This window comes from Peromyscus leucopus, chromosome 1 (genome assembly GCF_004664715.2).
Source record: "Peromyscus leucopus breed LL Stock chromosome 1, UCI_PerLeu_2.1, whole genome shotgun sequence".
Taxonomy (NCBI): domain Eukaryota; kingdom Metazoa; phylum Chordata; class Mammalia; order Rodentia; family Cricetidae; genus Peromyscus; species Peromyscus leucopus.
The window spans coordinates 119,470,463-119,494,078 of NC_051063.1; the positions used below are offsets into that span (position 1 = coordinate 119,470,463).

Here is a 23,616-nt window from a genome sequence, read left to right on the forward strand (position 1 = left end):
CCCGCCCCCTGCCCATTAATGTCTGGTTCAGGGAAGTAAGCTGGCCTTGTAGTCATAAGAGTGGGAGAGCCAGCTGGGCAATGGTGGGGCACGCCTTTAATCCCAGCACACAGGAGGCAGTGGCAGGTGAATCTCTGTGAGTTCATGGCCAGCCTGGTCTACAAAGTGAGTTCTAGGACAGGTGCCAAAGCTACACAGAGAAACCCTGTCTCAAAAAACAACAAAAAAGAGTGGGAGAGGTAACCTTGTTAGTGCAAGTTTGGGGGTAAGCCAGGCCCAAAGTTGTGACCATGGGAGATCTCTCCCCATTTCTCATCTACCTTGTCATGACAGGGGTGGGGGAATGAAACATTTCACCCTCTCAATGGGTGTGGTAGGTGAGAGAGCTGACCCTGTGGTCATAAGGGTAGGAGAGCTCTCCTTGACTCCTACCAGCTCCAATACTCAGGAGAGAAGACCTGCACCTTGCCAGGGAGGCACAATATATCCAACAATGTTATCATAGGTGTGGGTAGCCAGCCCTGAAATTGTGAGCATAGAAGAGGTTTCATCTGTCTTGTGGTGGCATGGGCAGAGAAATGAAAGCCTCCTACCTACCCATCAATGCCTGAAACAGAAGGGAGAGCTGGTCCTGTGATCATAAGAGTGGGAGAACTTCCCCTGGACCACACCAGATGCAACACTCAGGAAAGCAGGCCCTACACCTTGCCAGGGAAGCACAATAGAGCCAACACTTTTAATACAAATATGGGGAACTATCCCCAAAATTGTGAGCATAAGAGATCTGTCCCCATTACCCATGTGTCTTGTGGTGGCATTGGTGGGCAAGAGTTGCCCTCCCCCCTTCACTCATTAATATCTGGGGTAAGTGGGAGAGGTGGCTCTGTGGTTGGAAGAGTAGGAGAATCAACCCTCTTAGTGCAAATGTGGATGAGACAGCCCAGAAATTGTAAACATTGGAGGCCTGTCCCCATTTCATATCTGACAGAACAACCCTACAGTGGCCCAGACCCAGACCCAAGGATATCTCTTAACCTGCCCTATTATCCACCCTATCTATGATCTGCTGGAACATATGAAGGGAACTGACCTGCAGACACAAAGATGCAGGATCTCCACAATACAGGGGAACAACAGTGTAGCCAGAAGTTTCTTGGGTCCCACCAGACCTCTGCAGTTGGGACAAAACTCTCACCCACAGTCCTACAGCCTGCTTATAAAATAAGCACTCAGAAACTTATTTCAATTATGAAATGGATGGCCTATGGCTCAATCTTTTTGATAGCTAGTTCTTATATCTTAAATTAACCCATTTCTATTCATCTATAAGTTGCCACGTGGCCTTGACTTACTGGTCTGTTGGTATGTTTTTTCTTTGGTGGTGGCTGTATCTCAACCCACCTTCTTCTTGACTCTCACTTTGGATTTCCCACCTGCCTCCCAACTACATTGCAATAGGCCAAATGGCTTTATTTATTAACCAATCAGAGCAACACATATTCATAGCATACAAAATGACATCACCTATCATTTCCCCATTTCTTTCTATTTAAAAGGAAGGTTTTTAGCTTTAACATAGTAAAATTACATAAAACAGTTATCAAGCAAGAATTATAGTTAAAATATCTAGTCTATATGTATTTGGCAAAATTAAAGAAAATATTTTATTTATCTTATATCTGTGTGTTTAAAGTTTCATATGTAGTTTATCTTTTATGACAACCAAGGAAAATTATAATTATAACCATATACTCTTCAACTACATCAAAGACCACAGAAGGATACAATATTACCTAAGTAAACAGGAAGACCATTGTAAGCAACTTTCAAAACTTTTCAAACTTTCAAAACTGACATGTGGACCAATGGAATTGAATTGAAGACCCTGACATTAACCCACACACCTATGAACATATAATTTTTGACAAATAAGCCAAAAGTGTACAATGGAAAAAAGAAAGCATCTTCAACAAATGGTGCTGGCATAACTGGATATCAAAATGTAGAAGGCTGCAAATTGATCCATATCTGTCACCATGCACAAAACTTAAGTCCAAGTGGATCAAGGACCTCAACATAAATCCAGCTACTCTGAACCTGCTAGAAGAGAAAGTAGGAAGTAGTCTTGAATACATTGGCATAGGAGATCACTTCCTAAATATAACACCAGTAGCACAGACACTGAGAGAAACAATCAATTATTGAGACCTCTTGAAACTGATCATGTAGTTTTTTTCTTTGAGTTTCTTTATATGGTGTATTATATTGATGGACTTTCATATGTTGAACCACCCTTGCATCCCTGGGATGAAGCCTACTTGATCATGGTGGATAATTGTTCTGATGTGTTCTTGGAGTCTGTTTACCAGTATTTTATTGAGTATTTTTGCATCAATGTTCATGAGGGAGATCGGTCTGTAGTTCTCTTTCTTTGTTGTATCATTGTTTGGTTTAGGAATCAGGGTAATTGTAGCCTCATAGAAGGAGTTTGGTAATGTTCCTTCAGTTTCTATTATGTGGAACAATTTAGAGAGTAGTGGTATTAATTCTTCTTTGAAGATCTGGTAGAATTCTGCGCTGAAACCATCTGGTTCTGGGCTTTTTTTGGTTGGGAGAATTTTAATGACTCTTTCTATTTCCTTAGGGTTATTGAACTATTTAAATAGTTTATCTGGTCTTGATTTAACTTAGGTATGTGGTACCTATCCAGAAAAATTGTCCATTTCTTTTAGATTTTCCAGTTATGTGTGGTAGAGATTTTTGAAATATGACCTTATAATTCTCTGGATTTCCTCAATGTCTGTTGTTATGTCCCCCTTTTCATTTCTGATTTTGTTGATTTGGATTCTATTTCTCTGTCTTTTGGTTAGTTTGGATAAGGGCTTGTCTATCTTGTTGATTTTCTCAAAGAACCAACTCTTTGTTTCATTAATTTTTTGTATTTTTCTCTTAGTTTCTATATTATTAGTTTCACCTCTCACTTTGATAATTTCCTGGCATCTATTCTTCCTGGGAGACTTTGCCTCTTCTTGTTCCAGAGCTTTCAGGTGTGCTGTTAAGTCACTAGTGTGGGATTTCTCCAACTTCTTTATGTGGGCATTTAGTGCTATGAATTTCCCTCTTAGCACTGCTTTCATAGTGTCCCATAAATTTGGGTATGTGGTGTCTTCATTTTCATTGATCTCTAGGAAGTCTTTAATTTCTTTATTTATTTCTTCCTTAACCCATTGGTGATTCAGTTGAGCATTATTCAGTTTCCATGAGATTGTAGGTTTTCTATAGTTTTTGTTGTTGTTGAAATCTAACTTTAAACCATGGTGGTATGATAGAACACAGGAGGTTATTCCAATTGTTTTGTATCTGTTGAGATTTGTTTTGTGGCCAAGTATGTGGTTGATTTTAGAGAAAGTTCCATGGTATGCTGAGAAGAAGGTATATTCATTTTTGTTAGGATGGAATGTTCTATAGATATCGATGTTCTGTTGATACCTTAGTGCTTAGCTCAAGCCTGCATGCTGTGAACCCACCATAGTGTAGCTCACAGCTTGCCTGAGCTACACGTTTAGGAAACGTTTTTAGCTCTGTTTTAGAATCTGTTTTTTAAAGCTTCCTCGTGTTTATATGAATCAATGCCCAACAGTGAGTGCCAAATGTAGCCAGAAGATTCTCTCGGGTCCCACTAGCCATCCACAGTCGGGACAAATCTCTTACCCACAGTCTCATAGCACCCTAATAAAATAATCACTCAGAAGCTTATATCAGTTATGAACTAGATGACCTATGGCTAAAGCTTCTTGCTAGCTAGCTCTTATATCTTAAATTAACCCATTTTTATTAATGCATAAGTTGCCACATGGCTGTGGCTTACCAGTCTGCCAGTATATTGTTCCTTGTGTGGTGACTGGTGTCTCTCCCCACTATGGTGATATTTTATTTGTACTGAAATGTAATTTTAATTTTATGTTAATAAATAAAGTTGCCCTGGGGTCAGAGCTATTAGAGCCATAGCAAGAGCGTGATGGTTAGAAGAGCTAGGTAGATTTCTGTGTGTTCAGGGATACAGCCAGTATTGGAGACATATGCCTTTAAGACCTGGAGGGCGGTACTTACAGGCAGTGATGAGGCAGTCATGTGGTTGGGTTTAGAACCAATGAGAAGGCAGAACAGAAAGACTATTTAAACACAGACAAACAGGAAGTAGCTCTCTCGGGGAAGTTAGGAGCACTGCAGGAGGTAAGATTTTATCTCTGAGCTCTGACCTCTCGACTTTCTCTCTTTTACATTGGCTCTGTGTTTTTTATTTTAAAAAGACGATTGGATACATCTACATCTGGCGCCCAACGTGACAAGAATCCATTAAAAACTGCTTGGGGCCGGCTCCCTAGCCGGAGCAGCCGGCTCCCTAGCCCCGGCCCAGGTCTGCTTGGGCTCAGGCCAGACTGTGAGCTGCTTGCTTAAGGCCAGTGCTACAAACGGCTCAGGCCTGCCCTGCTAAACAGGGCCCCTGCCTGTAGAGCCAAGCCTTGACTCGGCTCAAGAGGGAACAAGTGGCTGGCTTTAAGCTTTAGCCAGCTACCCTTCACTTTCGCTTTCACTTTTGCTTTTGCTTTCTCTCTTGCTTTCTCTCTGTCTCTCTGTTTCTCTCTCACTCTCTCTCTCTCTCTCTCTCTCTCTCTCTCTCTCTCTCTCTCTCTCTCTCTCTGGATTCACACCTAGGACACTAGGTGGCTCTTTTGAAATTCGCTCAGATTTCTACTGTTCTACGCAGATTTGGTAAGTCATAAAGGAAACTATTTAAAAGACAATTTTTTCCACATTTAAAAAAATGGGTTTTCTGTGTACATTGGAAGAAAATTGGGTTTTTGAAATTTTAGGCAGTCTGACAATGGAACAACTATATGAGAAGATTAATGTTGATCGAATTATGCAGTTTATCACCATGCTTATTCTCATTTTACTATTTAAAAAGATAGTCGATTTAAGTGCCAGGATAACAGCTTTAGAAAAACCTGTTAATTTTAACAGTGAAGTTGGTTCACGTCTGGATCATAAGGTTACAGAAAGAAAGCGTGTTTTCACAAAGTCACCCTTAATTTATCCTGTAACCGTACAGCAGATGCCTGATCAAATGGCTACACAAAATATCTGGGCTCTAATTGAACTGATGGATTTTAAAAGGTTTAAGGAGGCAATAGTATCTTATGGCATGCATTCCCCATATGTAAAGCAAATGTTAAACTCTTGGTCAACATATAATAGGATTATACCACAGGACTGGCGGGACCTTGCACAAGCTGTTCTGGAACCCAGCCAGAGACTTCAATTTCTAACGTGGTTTAAGGAGGAAGCTAGAAACGTAGAACAACGATGGAGGGATAAAGGAATACAAGTTTGTCAGGATCAGCTTATTGGAGAAGGCCAATATGCTTCAATACAAACACAATGTTTATATGATGTTCAAACCCTAATTTTATGTCGAATGGCAGCCTTGAATGCATGGGACAGAGTTGAGGAACCAGGAAAAAAACCTGAGTCATTCACAAAGGTTATGCAAGGCCCAAAAGAATCTTTCACAGATTTTTTAGAAAGACTGGCTTCAGCAGTAAACAGAATGGTCTCAGGATCAGAAGCTAGTAAGGCAATAATTGAAGCTTTGGCATTTGAGAATGCGAATGCAGCATGCAAAAGAATAATCAGGCCATTAAGGGCAAGATCTGCACCTTTGGAAGATTGGATTAGAGAAACAATTAATGTTGAGGTTGATGAGCATGATGATACGTGGGTAGGAGAAGTAATTTCAAAAGGTTTGAGGAGTGTTAGATGTTTTGGGTGTGGAAAGCAAGGACATTTGAAAAGGGACTGTAAACAGGTCATTCCTAGAAGCAATGTTTCTTCAAGGAACAATGGCAACAGAATGCCCCTTCCTTCTGGAGTATGCGGAAGGTGTGGTAAGGGAAAACACTGGACCAACGAATGTAGATCAACAAAGGACAAACAGGGTAATCCTTTGCCTCAGTTTTCGGGAAACTCCCGGAGGGGCCTCATGCAGGCCCCCATAGCAAAACCAGTTCAAACCTTTCCTGCAGCTGTAGAGGAAATGCCTGCTCTGGAGAGCGATTAAATAACCAAATGCCTATTGGAATAAATCATGCTGGTCAGGATGATGAAACAGAGAGAATAGAAAATTCAGGAGAAAACATAAAGAAAAATTTTTGGCAAACTTCTATTAATGAACAGAGACCAAAATTAACGATAAAAATAAATGGTGTTTTGTTGTCTGGTCGGGTAGACACAGGTGCGGACGTTACCATAATTGCACCAGAATTTTGGCATCCAGCTTGGCCTCTTCAGGAGGTAAACGTTCAATTGTTAGGAATTGGGACATTATCTCAGGTGAAACAGAGTGCCAGATGGCTGGAATGTATAGGTCCAGAAGGACAGAGAGGAAAATTAAAACCATATGTGGCTAACATAGCTATGAACCTGTGGGGTCGAGACTTGTTGCAACAATGGAATACTCAGATTAAAATCCCTCCAATCCCAGAAACAAATCATAAACTAGCACATGTTTCTGAAAGAAATATTAGAAGGCATTATTTTGAGTTGTCACCAGCCATCCATATTATACAAGAACAGGGCACAACAACTGATAATCTTCCAAAAATACCAACAGCTCTACCTTTAAAATGGTTAACAGACAAGCCTGTATGGGTTCAGCAATGGCCTTTAACAACAGAGAAACTCCAGGCTTTAGAAGAGCTGGTAGAAGAACAGTTAAATGTTCACCATATTGAACAGTCAACCAGCCCTTGGAATTCTCCTGTATTTGTTATTAAAAAGAAATCTGGTAAATGGAGAATGGTAACAGACCTTAGAGCAATTAACAAAGTAATTCAGCCAATGGGCTCTCTATAATCTGGAATTCCTTTGCCTACTCTGTTACCAAAAGGATGGCCTCTCATAGTTATTGATTTAAAAGACTGTTTCTTTTCAATACCCTTAAAAGAAAAAGACAAAGAAAGATTTGCTTTCACAGTGCCTACTTATAATAATTCTCAACCGGTTAAAAGATTTCAATGGAGGTTCCTCCCACAGGGAATATTAAATAGCCCAACTCTGTGCCAATATTTTGTACAACAGCAATTGGAAGTGATACGTAAAAAATTTCCTAAATCTATAATTTATCATTATATGGATGATATTTTATTAGCTGACTCAAATGCAGATACTTTAGAAAGAATGTTTGAAGAAGTAAAGAAAATTTTGCCTTGCTGGGGATTACAAATTGCTCCTAAAAAAATACAAAGAGGGGATTCTATTAATTATTTAGGATATAAAATAGAGCTACAAAAAATTAGACCCCAAAAGGTGCAAATTAGGAGAGATAGACTACAGACTCTTAATGACTTTCAAAGATTATTTGGAGATATTTCTCATCTACGAACTATTGTTGGGGTAAAAAATGATGAACTGACTAATTTGTTCAAAACCTTAGAAGGTGACAAGGACTTAAATAGTCCAAGAGAATTATCACCTGAAGCTGAGAAAGAATTGGCCTTGGTAGAAAAGAAAGTACATGAAGGGCATGTGGATCGTATTGATCCAAAGCTGGATTGCATTTTGGTTATTTTACCTTCTAGGCATTCCCTACTGGAATATTAATGCAGAGGGAAGATATTATATTGGAATGGATATTTTTACCAAATAAACCAAATAAAAAAATTAAAAACTTATGGGGAAAAAATCTCTGACTTGATTTGGAAAGGAAAATTGAGACTTCGTCAATTAGCAGGAATAGACCCAGCAGAAATTGTCGTACCTTTAACTAAGGAGGACATTGAAAAATTATGGACAGAAAGTGAACCTTGGCAAAGAGCTTGCAGTAATTTTTTGGGAGAAATTAACAGCAAATATCCCAAAAGCAACAGAATTGATTTTATAAAGAGAGCTGATTGGATCTTGCCTCAAATTGTACGGCAAAAACCCATATCTGGAGTTCGTACATTTTATACAGATGCCAACAAAGAAGGAAAGGCAGGTTACAAATCAGAAAATTTAAGTAAAGTGGTACAAAGTCCTTATAATTCAGTGCAAAAATCAGAATTGTATGCTATTATGCTGGTATTAATGGATTTTTCAGAACCTCTCAACATAGTAACTGACTCTCAGTATGCTGAAAGAGTGGTATTACATATTGAGACTGCAGAATTTATCCCTGATGCTTCAGAATTAACTTCACTATTTATTCAATTACAAGATACAATCAGGAAAAGGAGTCATCCTTTATATATAACTCACATCCGATCTCATACTGGTCTGCCAGGCCCTTTAGCACAAGGCAATGATGAGATTGATAAATTATTAATAGGAAATGTGCTGGAGGCCTCAGAATTTCATAAAAAACATCATGTCAATAGTAAAGGTTTAAAAAAGGATTTTTCCATAACCTGGCAACAAGCCAAAGAAATAGTAAAGAAATGTCCTACTTGTTCCTTCTATAATCAAATGCCATTACCAGCAGGATGTAACCCAAAGGGTACTCAGAGGAATGAAATCTGGCAGATGGACATGTTTCACTTTGCAGAATTTGAAAAATTGAAATATGTACACCACACCATCGATACTTTTTCAGGATTTCAATGGGCAACTGCTCTGAGTTCTGAAAAAGCTGATTCTGTAATCACTCATTTGCTAGAAGTTATGGCCATCATGGGTATACCTGCACAAATCAAAACTGACAATGCTCCATCATATGTCTCTGTTAAAATGAAACAGTTTTTTGATTATTACAAAATAAAGCATATTACAGATATACCACATAATCCTACAGGTCAAGCAGTTATAGAAAGATCAAACAGAACTCTAAAGGATATGCTAAATAAACAGAAAGGAGTAACAAAAACCCCCAGAAATAGACTGCACAATGCTCTATTAACTTTGAATTTTCTGAATGCCAATGAGAAAGGAACAACAGCTGCAGAGAGACATTGGATAATAGAAAAAACTACAGAATTAAATCAGCCTATATACTTTAAGGATGTGCTGACCTCAGAATGGAAACCAGGGTATGTATTACGTTGGGGACGAGGTTTTGCTTTTGTTTCTACAGGAGAAGATAAGCTATGGGTACCATCAAAATTGATAAAGGTTTGATTTGAACAAGAGAAACCTCTTAATTAGAGGAGATGATAGTTCATCAACCAGCATGAACATCCAATTTAAACTAACTTGTACCAGTAACACGTCTTTTCATTTAATCAGATAATAATTTGCCAAAAAGGAACATCCCCAAAATTAGTCTTGGGGAAAGGTTTTTGTTTTTGTCTTTTAGGAGAATGATGGTTAAGGAATTTGAAGAACACAAGACAAATGAGACAACTGAAGAAAAGGGACAAATCATCTATCCCAGGAAACAAAGTGAAATGGCGTATGGGTATATATAATCTAAAAAAATTTTATGTCTTCCTAAATGTTTGTTTCTGCTTTTCTCTAAAGATTTAACACTATTGGTCTTCTAATAGTCCCAGTTCAATTAAAATTTAAAGCTGACTTTGGAGTTGGAGAATGGCTCTCTCCTTCTTTAAACTCAAGCATGTTGTTAAAAGGAAAATGCAAACTCCCTGTATCATGCCAGAAAGAGCCATTTTCTGCTATGGGACAGGACAAAAGCCAAATTAATTACGGGACTATTCTATTACTAATCTCAACTCTTTGATTCTATTCTGATTCTTTAAACTTTTCTTAAAGTATAAATTTTATATCAAAATTTACAAGATTAATATATACATATACATTTTAAACTTTGTTAAGATATGAATGGTCATATAGAGTACTAACTACTTCTAGAAAAAAGGCTTCAATTAGCTTCATATATATGTCTTTGTGTTCGAGTATCTTATCAGTTTTCTGCAGGAAATCACGGCCAGGCCTAACATCAACTGAAGTCTCCAGGAAGAAGATGGGGCCCCACAACAACAACAACAACAATTCCACGTGGACAATAATAATATCACTAAGCTGACAAACATCATCTACAGATCAGCTTTGAACTACAAGGTGCTCACAGCAATTTTGAGATGACTAGCTGAGATGATCCAGTCTCAAAGACTACTTGAATAAGGACTTGAGATAAACCCTGAACTTTGGCTTTATACACAGACTGGATAATAATGAAGGATATAGTTACCTTTCCTAGAATTTGACAATTAACCTAAAATTTTTCTTTCAGGATAAAGATAACTTCGCCCATACCCAGCAGGAAACAATTTTAAGAATACGACGCCCACATTCCCAAAGAGGTGGTGTGGGGCGGGTAGTTTTTTGCTTCTTTTTAATGGGTTTGGGTCTGGGATAATTTTCATTGTTTAGGGGGGGTTGGTTATACGTTGTTGTCAAGGGTTAGGAAAAAGGCTAAGCAAAGGAGATTAGATTTAAGGTTCTTGTTTAAAAAAAAAAAAGAAAAGAAAAGAAAAAGACAATTACTAGTTTTAAATACTTTACATTATTACCAACTATTAGGACATAAAGAAATGAAAGATAGTAGTTAGACATTACAATAGAAATTACAGTCATATTAGATATGTTTTAAAAATTGAGCAGAGATATTTTAGACAGGTCATCTTCAAACCCTTCAGAGATCTACCGAATATGGCATTTAAAATGTTTTAATAACTTAGAAATTTTTCTTTTTTGAGACATGTCGGCTCCTGGCAGTACCAATCTACTTCAGAGAAAATATAGGCATTGAAGAAACTGCATATGGAGTTAATTTTCATTGTGGCAAAAGTTAGCCACTGGACAACAAAGTATCCTCGAATCAACAGGAAAAAATGGACAGACAGAACACGAAACAAAGGACTACCAATTCCTGCCAAAACAAGTGTGGTTATGGCTTTATCAAAAGGCATCTTCTGAGGTCAGGACAATATGGCACCATCCCTGAAGTGGCCTTCACAATCTGGAAAAGGTACAGTGTCCTTTTCTTCGAAGACAGCTGAACAGGCAGTGGGCCGATGGCTTCTGGTGTGCAATGGAACAACAACTGAAAGCTCATGCCTCTCAATAGTAGACTGGCATTTAATAGAGGGATGTGGAGAAAAAGGGGATGCTGAGATGAAGCCATATATACACAGCCAAGAAGAATGGACAGCTGAATTAAAAAACTGTCAACAATTTCCAGAATTTAAAATCCTGAATCATGACATGACACTAGTGGAATTCAGGTGTTTCTGGTACATGGACTGCTCTCACCCAATGTGAGGTTGAACTGTTGACCTTGTGTACAACCTACTTCACAAATGAGTCTGTCAGATACGCTAAGCCTATAGGCTGAAGATGATGCCCCAACACTGCAGAGAAACCTCAGGTGACTGTCCAGGCAGCTGGCTGTTTGTGTCACTCACAAAATTTTTGGAAGTTGCTTTTGTGCACTTCCTGTTTTTATTTTTGTTAGCTAATATTATTTCCTTCTTGAGTCTCTGAGGGAGTTGAAGATTAGTTAGTTATAGTTGAAGATTAATTAGGATAGAAAGTGAATTAGATACATTTTGGACTTACTAAAATAGGATAGATAAGGGAATTATTTTCTCTGATTTGTCAAATACAAATGGACTAGACATCGTTTAGGTATTTGTTACTTGTATATATTGTATATAGTTATTGTACTTTTGTATATAGTTTTTCTTTTGTTAGTTATAACCTTTTGCCTTTTTTTTCTTTTTATTAAAATAGAAAAGGGAAATATGGTGATATTTTATTTGTACTGAAATGTAATTTTAATTTTATGTTAATAAATAAAGTTGCCCTGGGGTCAGAGCTATTAGAGCCATAGCAAGAGCGTGATGATTAGAAGAGCTAGGTAGATTTCTGTGTGTTCAGGGATACAGCCAGTATTGGAGACATATGCCTTTAAGACCTGGAGGGCGGTACTTACAGGCAGTGATGAGGCAGTCATGTGGTTGGGTTTAGAACCAATGAGAAGGCAGAACAGAAAGACTATTTAAACACAGACAAACAGGAAGTAGCTCTCTCGGGGAAGTTAGGAGCACTGCAGGAGGTAAGATTTTATCTCTGAGCTCTGACCTCTCGGCTTTCTCTCTTTTACATTGGCTCTGTGTTTTTTATTTTAAAAAGACGATTGGATACATCTACACCCCACATTCTTCCTGTCTCTTTCTTTGGATTTCCTGCCTACCCCTAAGCTGACTTGCCATAGGACAATCAGCTTTATGTATCAAAAATCAGAGCAACACATATTCACATCATACAGAAAGACATCACCCATCATAACAAGCTATCTAGAAGGAACCCTAATGAGGGCTCAGCATTGATAGAGTAGTAGAAACCAGAAGCCTTGGACCAGACCAATGACTCTTTGCAATGAACACTTGCTAGTAAAGATATTTGGACAAAGGGGTTCACAGAATGACCCACTGTGTCATACTGCAGCTTTCATGATGAGATATTTTAAAGATTTTATTGTTTTTCCTTTTTTTCTCTTAAACTTTATTTGCAGGTTGTACAAGGGGGAAGACAGATGTAAAGGGATAGAAAATGAATGGAATAAAGATACATGATGTTAAAGATGCATAGAATAAATAAGCTAATAAATAAATAAGAAAAGGGGAGAGAAAAAAGACATATCCTGTGTATTCAGCTCGCTTCTTTAACCTGCCTTTTAAAGACAATGGGACATCACACCTTACATGCCTTGGAATACCCATGTAATCAGACTTTGCATTATAACCTTATGAATAACTTTCATTTTAAGCTATGTACTCTTCCAGGCCACTGAGCCAAAAGTAATTCATTTTATGGTTAGAAATTCAGGAATTAGAAAATAGGTCAAAAATAACCTTATAAAATTAATATCCACAAGTGTTGAAGACACAGACAGGCAGTGAATCATATTGGTTTGTTTGTTGCTGAGATCATTTGGGATCAGCTGAAGTTAATGATTTAATTTCTTGTAAAAACTCTGCAATTTCTGTAAAGAATCTTGCATTTCTTCCCTGAGTTAAACTTTCTGAGCTATTCAAAAAAGACAAAGCAAAGCCTATTATTGGAGGTATGGGCACACAGGCACTGAGAGACAGACAGAAAGACAGACAGACTGACTGATTAAAAAAAACAGCATTCAATCAAGTACAGATTTAGACTCACACAACAGAGAGATAGAAATGACAAAAGACTGAGGCAAAAAAGTAGAGATGTCTAATCTTGGTTGATTTGGGGGTAACATATAACAAAGAAAGTGTTTTTAATTTCCTTTCTTTAGTGCTACATATCCACATTATTGGTGACTCTGAGTTTATCATTCATGTATTAAAACCTTTGTAGAATAAGACTCAGTGTTCTGGGGTATATCATCTATAAGCAAACACAATTGCTTTGCATTAGTGGAATGTCCCCTATTAATGTAAGAAATAAGTTCATTTAAGACCTATCAATGTACTATCTTCTTGGCTACATAAATTCTGTAATGGTACAATGACACAAAATTGCTAATGGGGATAGTGGAATTAGCAGAGGTTATCAATAAATTATAGTTAACTCTCAGCTGGCATAATATTCAAATGGAAGCATTAAAATGGAAGAAATCAAAGCTGTGGATGTAGAAATAGCTGATCACAAAATATACATCTATGGGAACTGAGGTCTTGGTCATGTGATAGAATTATAATATGCAGTTTTCTTTCTACCTTGATATTCAGGTAATGATGAATAGTTCTGGATTCAGAGTAATGACTGAACTTCTAACACAGGCTGCTCCATGGGATTGTGTGCACTAGCAGGTACTCAAATGTGTTGTGAATTATACAGTCCATGTTCTATCGACAGCAAATATGTACTTATACTATCTCCAATCCTGAACATTATTGTTCATAGTGCCTATATGTCTGTAGTAAGCTCTATCTAGGAATAATTATTTCTTACACTTCCATTTCAAAACTTATTTGAAATATCTGATATAATCCAAGTCAACAATTCAAATGGTAATTAGAGAATCAGTTTGATGAACTAGGCTTTTAAGCATATTTGCCCAAGAGGAATCATGTTTGGGGCCTTAATGTCCATTGAAACAGATGGAACCATAAGGGATATGGAGGGAAAGATAATCATAAACAAAATTATTACCCCTTATTTGTCACCTGGATTTAGGAACTCAGATGCAGGGCCTCAGGACACAGAGTGCTTAAGAATTCTCCAGAGTTGAACAGTGGGCTGAAAAACATGACTGAGAGAAGTACATGCATTCTTTACTAGTAACTACAGTAATAAAAAGAGACCCCTAGATGTTTTCATGCATAATTGATACATGGGTTTCTGTCTGACTCTTCATGCTGCACTTCACTCGGACTCCTGTCTTGGAGACATGACAAAGATGCTCTCTTTGATCTTTGTCTTTTGGGCCCTGAAGCTTTCCCTCATTTTCTGCAGTTTGACTGACCCCAAGTGCTTCTGGAGAACAAAAGACAAGAGAAACCAGGAAGGAGATGAAGAGCTTGATTGTTTATTTTCTATTTACACAAAACATGGATATGCAAAGAATGATCATTTCACTGGGAATCTAGACAAAAAGTAAGTACATCTTTCATTCATTAATTTTAGTTGATCATGGGAGATGATGTATTCTAGGGGTACTGAGAAATAGAACATGATTCTGTGTGTTCTCAATCTGTTTTGCCCTCCCAACTCTAGGATATAATCCAAATTTATTTCATGTTCTACTGCTGGTTATCTCCCTATATCTAATGATTAATGAGATAGTTTGTATCTTGTTTTTTATCACTCATGAGTCAACATTTCCAGGCAGAAGCTGAATAAATGGTCCACACTGTCTACCATGCTCCTAGGAAGATTCCCTTAATATGACAATGCCCAACTCATCAAATCATGTGATGTCTCTCATAAACATGAACCAAACACAGCTTTGAGTTTATTTCACAGAGACTATAGTAAGATGGTGTTTATTGGCCTGCTAGTGCTTCATCCATCAGCATGAATACCCAGTTCCTGCAGTTGGAATGTGGTGTATCAGTCCTGAATTTAAGTTACATCTGTTGAAAAGATACACAGATTTTGTTTAAAAACTCTGTCATAATTTCATAATTGTTGTGTTTTATGACTCTTTCAGTTGAACTCAGGGATGAGAATGCTATTTCTGTTCACTATAAGAATTTTAGGCTTTCCTTTCCTTTACATTCTGTTTCATATGAATAGATACATTTTTACTGTACTAACAATTAAAGGAGTCAAAGTTCTAAGTTGGAAACTTATAAAGCATATAAAGCTTCTGCTTATTCTAGTACTACTTTGTGCATTTGTTAGAAGAGGAGATACTTCTGTGTGCAATTGTTTCCTGTTACTTTTTTCATGTGCTAGAATAAAAGGTGTTCCTGTGGTACCTGCTAACATTTGAGAGAGGAGTACTAAAGTTGCAAATTATGTCATGTTTCGTCTGATAGAAGGTCATTTCCTAACTACAACTGTTCATGTCTCTTTCTGCTGCATATATTTTATATGTTATATTCATTCCACATTTTCATCTCTTTTATTTTATTATAAATAAATTATTCTCTCATATAATACACTCTAACCACAGTTTTCCCTCGCTCAACTCCTCCCAGAACCTCTCCTCCAGCCCTCTTCCTAGATCCACTCCACTTTGTTTCCTCTTCAGAAAAGATGAGACTTCCAGGAGAGACAAGCCAAACAAGATACATTAAGACAAGCAAAAACCCTCATACTGAGGCTCCACAGAACTACCCATTTGAAGGAAAAGAGCAGACCAAAGAATCAGAGATACACCTGCTCCCACTGTTAGGATGTTCATAAATTCACCAAGCTAACATCCATAACATATACTCAGAGGACCTAGTGGGGATCCATGCAGGCACCATGCTTGTTGCTTCAGTTTCTCTGAAGCCAAGGTGAAACCTGGTTAGTTGATTCAGAAGTCCTTGTTTTCCTGGGGTCCTGTATCTCCTCTGGATCCTACAAATTTTCTGTTTCCTCTTCTGTAGAATTTCTTGAGTTCAGAATGGAGAAATGTGTTGGAAACCTCTGATTAAGATTCTCTCTCTCAGGCTGGAGAGATGACTCAGCCGTTAAAGGCTAGGCTCACAACCAAAAATATAAGATTCTCTCTCTCTCTCTCTCTCTCTCTCTCTCTCTCTCTCTCTCTCTCTCTCTCTTTCCCTCCCTCCCTCCCTTCCTCCCTTCCTCCCAGCATAACATCTGGCTGTAGATAAATATACCCACTCCCATCTGCTGATGGAGGAAATCTCTCTGATGTCAACTGGACAAGGCGCAAATGTATGAGTATAGCATGGTATCATGAAGAGATTTTTTTTCCCAGGAGTGTTAGGTCCTATAGTTCTCTGGGTTATGCAATCTCTAGTTTTTGGCCACCCAAGCTGTGTAGAACCTGGACTTGCTGTCATGGCCTGGGCCTCAAATTAAACCGAACTTTGGTTGGCCCTCCTACAAATTCTGTACCACCATTGTTCCATGTTCAATGAGCTGTGGGTACATTGTCCTGGGCAATGGGGACCCAATCTCAGTTTTCAGAGAGCAGTCTTCTATCAGGCATTATCCTGGGTTGTTTAGGGATCTCTACAGTTTCCCCTCAATGAACAATTCAAGCAAATGCAACCCAATTCCACAACTGGAAGTCTTGCCTGGCTAGAAAACATGGACATCTCTAACTTTATATTCTCCCTTATAGGGAGTTCTCACTAGGATGACCCTTAAAGATTCAAAGAAGTTTCCACTGCACTATTTCCAAAACAAATGAATATACTTGTCAATTCCACCGATCACTCCCAGAACTCTCTCCCTCCATCCCTTCACCCTGACCCTATTCTTCCCATACCTGTTAACCACTGGACCCACAAGATTTATCCTACTTTCACTATTTCCACTTCCCAAAGAAGATCATGGGTTCCCTCTAGATATGTCCTCTTTACCTAACGTCTCTGGATCATTGTAGGTTGATTAACACTTAATTAACAACTAATATCCACTTTTTTTTTTAGTTTTTTGAGACAGGGTTTCTCTGTGTAGCTTTGCGCCTTTCCTGGAGCTCACTTGGTAGCCCAGGCTGGACTCGAACTCACAGAAATCCGCCTGGCTCTGCCTCCCGAGTGCTGGGATTAAAGGCGTGCGCCACCAACGCCCAGCCACCAATATCCACTTATAAGTGAATCCATGCCGTATTTGTCTTTTTGGATCTGGGTTACCTCACTCAGGATAATTTTTTCTGGTTCAATTGAATGCCTGCAAATTTCATGAGGTCACTTTTTAACCACTGAGTAACACCCCATTGTGAAAACGTTTCTTAATCCTAACATATTTTCCTTACCCATTCTTATGTTAAGGAATATCTAGATTATTTACAGTTTCTAAATATTGTGAATAAAGCCACAATGAATGTAATTTGAGCAAGTGTCCTTTTGGTAGGATGGAGTATTCTTTCCAAATATGCCCAAGAGTGTTGAAAATGGGTCTTAAGGTAGATTGATTCCCAATTTTCTGAAGAAAAAAAAAAACATATTTATTTTCACAGTAGTTCTACAAGTTTGCACTACCACCACCAACATAGAAGTGTTCCCCTTGCTCCACATCCTTGCAAACATGAACTGGTGCCTGTGTATTTGTGCTTTGCCATACTGACAGATATAAGATAGAATCTCACAGAAGTTTTGACTTGCCTTTCTTAATGGTTATGGATATTGAATATTTCATAAAGTGTTTCTCAGCCTTTTGAAATTCTTCTAGAGGAGGGTTTGTATGAGCAAGAATTGTTGAGACCAAGACTGCAAAAAGCACAGGGACAAATAGCCAAACAAAGGGAAACACATGAACTATGAACCAATAGCTGAGGAGCTCCCATCTGGATCAGGCCCTCTGGATAAGTGAGACAGTTGATTAGCTTCATCTGTTTGAGAGACATCCAGACAGTAGGACTGGGACCTGTCCTCAGTGCATGAACTGGCTGTTTGGAACCTGGGGCTTATACAGGGACACTTTGCTCAGCCTGGGAGGAGGGGACTGGACCTGCCTGGACTGAATCTACCAGATTGAACTCAATCCCCAGGGGAGTCTTTGACCTGGAGGAGATGGGAATGGGGGAGGCGGGGGGGGGGGAAAGGAGGGGGGGAGAACAAGGGAATCCATGGCTGATATGAATAATTAAATTAAATTGTAAAATAAAAATAAATAAATAAATAAATAAATAAATAAATAAATAAACCTGAACAGCAAAAAAAAATGCTCTGTTTAGATCTGGTCCACATTTTTAATTGTAATATTTGTGTTTTTATTATCAATTTCCTTGAGTTCTTTATGTGTTTTGGATATTAGACCTCTATCAGATGTGGAATTGGTAAAAAAAAAAAATCTTTTCCCAATAGGTAGGCTGCCTCTTTGTCTAATTAATAATGTACTTTGCCTTTTTAAGATTTTCAGTTTCATGAGGTTCTATTTGTTAATTGTTGAACTTAGGGCCTGTGCTATTGGAGTTCTGTTTGTAAAGTTATCTCCCATGTCTATCTGGGTTTGTGTTGAAGTATTTCATCCACTAGGACTTGAGTTTTGTGCAGGGTGATAAATATGTATGTATTCACATGCTGCTACATACTGACTTCCAATTAGACCAGCACCATTTGCTAAAGATGCTGTCCTTTTTCTAGTATGTGTTTCTGCTTTTCTATCAAAAATCAGGTATCCATGTGTGTCTGAACATATGTCTGATCTTCAGTTAGATTCCATCAATCAGCATGTCCGTTTTTATGCCAATACCATGAGGTTTTAATTACTATAGCTCTGTAGTACAACTAGAAATCTGGGATGGTCATACTTCTACCAGTTCTTTTATTGTTCAGGATTGTTTTAGCTTTCCTGTTTTTTTTTTTTGTTTCTCCATATGAAGTTCAGAATTTTCTTTCAAAGTCTGAAAAGAATTGTGTTGAAATTTTGATGGATACTGTATTGACTCTCTGTATATTGCTTTTGGGATGATGGGCATTTTTGCTATGTTAAACCTATCAATCCATGAGCATGGGAGATCTTTCCATCTTCTGATATCTTCTGTAATATCTTTCTTGAAATACTTGAAGTTTTTATCATACAGGTCTTTCACTTGCTTCATTAGAATTGCTCTAGGGTATTTTATATTATTTAAATCCTCTGTAATATTGTTTCCTATATTTCTTTCTAAGTCCATTTTTATTTGCATATAGGAAGGCTATTGACTTTTTTTTAATTAATCTTGTATCAGACTGCTTTGCCAAAAATGTTTATCACTTGTAGGCGTTCCCTGGTGGAATTTTGAGAGTCTTTTATGTATATTATCATATTATCTGCAAATAAGTATATTTTAACTTCTTACTTTCCAATTTGTATCCCATTGATCTATGTCAGTTGTCTCATTGCTGTAGCTAAAACTTGAAGAATTATGTTGAATGGATATGGAGAGAATGGACAAACTTGTCATGTTTTAGTAGAATTGCTTTAAGAGTCTCTCTTTTTAATTTTATGTTTACTACAGTCTTACTCTAAATTTCATTTATTATGTTTATACTTATTATGTTAGTATATCCCCTCTATCCCTAATCGCGCTAGAATTTTTATCCTGAAGAGGTGCTGTAAATTGATAAAGGCTATTTTGGCATCTAATAAGATTGTCATGTGTTATTATTTCCTTTCCATTTAGTTATATAGTGGATTATATTTACTGATTTTTCTACTTTGAACCAGCTCTGCATCTCTGAGATGAAACCTCCTTAATCATGGTGGATGGGCTTTTTGATATGTTCTCAGATTCAGTTTGCAAGCTTTTATTGAATATCTTTGTGTCATGTTTATGAGAAGAATTGGACTTTCTTTGTTGAGTTCTTAGGTGGTTTGGGTATCAGGGTAACTGTGACTTTATGAAAGGATTTGGGTAATAAATCCCTCTGTTTATATTTTGTGGGATAGGTCTAGGAGTTTAGTCATTAACTTTTCTTTGAATGCCTATTAGAATTCTCCTTTAAACCATACAGCCCTGTATTTTGGGGTTTTTTTTGTATTTTTTTGGTTTGGTTTTTGGTTGGTTATTCTGTTTGTTTTGTTTTGTTTTGTTTTAGAAGAATTTAATGGCAGCTTGTATTTCCTGCTGGGTGACAGGTCATTTAAATATTTTATCTGTTCTTGATTTAACTGTATTTAGGAAATTATCCACTTCTTTTAGATTTTATAATATTGTGGAGTACAAGTTTTTATAGTATGTCATTATGATTAATTGGACTTCTTCACTGTATCATCTTTTTTTAAAAAAAGATTTGTTTATTTATTATGTATACAGAGATACATGTATGCATGTATCCCTGCAGGCCAGAAGAGGGCACCAGATCTCATCACAGATGGTTGTGAGCCACCATGTGGTTGCTGGGAATTGAACTCAGGAACTCTGGGAGAGCAGTCAGTGCTCTTAACCACTGAGCTATCTCTCCAGCTCCCACTGTCTCTTCTTATGTCCCACTTTATGTTTCTGATTTTGTTAATTTGAATATTCTCTCTGCCTTTTAGTTAGTTTTGATAAGAGTTTGTCTCTCTTGTTGATTTTCTCAAGAATCAACTCTGTTACACTGAATCTTGTAGTGTTCTCTTTGTTTCTATTTTATTAACTTCAGCCCTCAGTTTATCTTGCCATCCACTCCTCTTGGGTGTGATTTCTTATGCTTTCCTAGAGTTCAGGTGTGTTGTTAAGTTGCCAGTATGAGATCTCTCTAATTTTCTTAGGCACCTAAGCTATGAGTGCTTAAGTGCTTATTAAGCCTCCTACTTCCACTTTCATTGTATACCATAAGTTGGGTATGTTGTATATTCATTGTTATTAAATTTTCAAAAGTCTTTAATTTTGTTCTTTATTTTTGTCTCTACTGTTTTTCCCTTTGGTATACAGTTGTTCAGGTTCCATGAGATTTTGAGCTTTCTGTTGTTTCTGTTGTTGTTGATATCAGCTCTAATCCATGGTGGTCTAATAGAATAGAGGGAGTTATTTCAATTTTCTTGTATATATTAAGACTTTTATTATGTTTGAGTATGTGATCAGTTTTGAAGAAAGCTCCCCAAAGTGCTGAGCAGTTACATTCTTTTGTGTTTGAGTAAAATGAACTGCTAAGTATCTGTTAGGTCTATTTGGTTTATAACGACAGTTAGTTTCAGCATTTTTCTGTTTAAATTTTGTCTGGATGACCTGTCCATTGATGAGAGTGGGGTACTGAAGTCTCTCACTCTTTTTTTGTAGGGATCAATGTGTGATTTATGCTGTAGTAGTGTTTCTTTTACAAACGTGGGTATCCTTGTGTTTAAGACATAGACGTTAATAATGAAAATGTCATTTTGGTGGCTTTTTCCTTTGATGAATATGTAGTGTCTTCTCTGTCACTTTTGATTAATTTTTCTTTGAAGTTAATTTTGGTATGTATAGATTGCTTCTCAGGTTAATTCATTGAGAATATCTTTTGTCAACATTTTACCCTGAAGTAATATGTATCCTTGATGTTGAGGTGTGTTTCTTTTATGCAGCTAAAGGACAAATCCTGTGTTTCAAATCCATTCTGTGTGTGTGTGTGTGTATATATATATATATATATATATATATATATATATATATATATATACATACATACATCTGTGTGTGTGTGTGTGTTTGTGAATTTTTTATGGGGAATTGAGAACATTGTCATTGACAGATATCAGGGACCAATGATAGTTAATTCTTGTTATTTCAGTGGTGGTGGTGGTGGTGGTGGTGGTTGTAGTTTTTGTGGTGGGGAGGTGTATATGTGTATGTGTGTGTGTTTCTTTCTTTTGGTTTTTCTGGTATGAGATTATTTCCTTTGTTTTTGTATGGAGTTAAGAACCTTGGTTTGGACTTTTCCTTCTATGATCTATATTTCTGGATTTGAAGACAGATATTATTTAAATTTAACTTTATTATGGAACATTTTCATTTCTCCATCAATGATGATTGAATATTTTTCTGGGTATTATAATCTGGGCTGGGATCAGTTTTTGCAGCCAGTGATACCAGCTCTCAGTTCTGCACCCAGGGTTACTTGGAGAATGGTTTGCAGGAGCAGGACCTAGGAAATTTTCTTATCATAATAAATTCACACACGAACTATTTTCATCATGCTTTTTTATTCTACTTTCTGCCAGGTTCAACTTTCCATAGCTTAGATACATATACTACAGCAAACTATGGCAATAAAAGAAGGTTACAAGACTATTTCTCAGGGTCACAAAGCATTTCTTTGAAATAGGATAAGAGACACAAGCAGTGTAAACTTGTCAGCTATGGTTAGTGACCAGCTGCAGCTGCAGTAGTGAAAGTTTGGCTTGTAACATCATCTCTTAAAGGGAAAGTTTACAGGGGTTAAAAATGGAAAAACCTGAACTATTGAAAATTCTAAGGAAGAAGTAAAGAAATCATGTACTATTCTACATTTCTTAAGTGTAGCTAATACTATAGGATAATATTTTATGATCAGCAAAATGCAAAAAGTGCCAATTTCTCCTGGCCCAGGGCACAGCCAACACTGGAAGCAGTTTCTAATTGGCCAATGTTCAAAGGAGAAATGCCTCTGAGTAACTGTGGCAACCTGTGTAAAGAAAGGGGGAAGCTAACTGTACTAATTCACATCAGCACTTCTCCAAAAGCCGACTGGCATAGAAAATCATCCCAGATCCAAAAATACTTTTTCTGTCCTATATGTAGTCTCAGAACACAAGAAGGGAACCTTATAGCTTTTTTTGTTCAAGACTGCGAGGCCAGGCATTTTCTCCCTGAAATTCTGGCAGTCTTTGGAGCTTCTCCCACAGTAACTAGTCTTAAAACTGATTCCCTCTAGACTAGTTTAAATGAACTCATTAATTGTCAACTATCTACATAAAATCTAGGACTTAAACATAAACAATTAGTAAACTGAGCCTAAAATCTTATACCATAAATTGAGGTTAAAGTATATTTAAAATGTTAATTGCTCAGGGAATTCTGCCAATGCCAGTCTGTGCATTATCAACTGGTCCAGGTGGGGGAAGGTCGGGGCAATTTAAGTCACTTATGTGCCTCAAAAGACTTTGATTCAGCAAAATCAAACATTCTATAATTACATCCTTGAGTGTAATCTGTGAAAGTCCAACTGGGTGATCTCTCCATAGAAATACTTCATCTGACCAATTTGCCCTGTCAGTGAGAACAGGCTTCTAAGTTTCTCACCATGATGTGGAACAAAAGCTAAAGTATGAGGGCTTGTTTATTCAGGTGAATTACACATAAATGTCTCACAACCTCATAAATTTTAGACCTCCTTTGTGAGTTTCTTTTCTGTACTCGATAGAAAGGCAAACCATACAATTGTAACTATCTCATCTTCAAAACCATCACAGACCTGATTAGATATAATATTAAGTGAGTAAACAGGAAGTGCAGAGCAGGCAACTTCCAACTCTTAGGAATGACAAAAATAGTTGGTTGCCTGGACAGTCACCCAGCTACCTCTGCAACATTGGGGCATCCATCTTCAGCCAAAAGACCTAGAATATCTGACAGACTTTTCTGTG

At 37.4% G+C, this 23,616-nt stretch overlaps 1 protein-coding gene across 1 annotated transcript in view; it reads left to right on the plus strand.

The window, feature by feature from the left end:
- The first annotated feature begins 14,374 nt into the window (after window positions 1–14,374).
- The window catches only part of LOC114696242 (vomeronasal type-2 receptor 116-like), a 45,120-nt gene continuing 35,878 nt past the window's right edge, over window positions 14,375–23,616 (plus strand). The window contains exon 1 of the mRNA XM_028873850.1: window positions 14,375–14,580. Within this exon, the coding sequence (XP_028729683.1) occupies window positions 14,375–14,580 (206 nt within the window). The remainder of the gene's footprint in view (window positions 14,581–23,616) is intronic.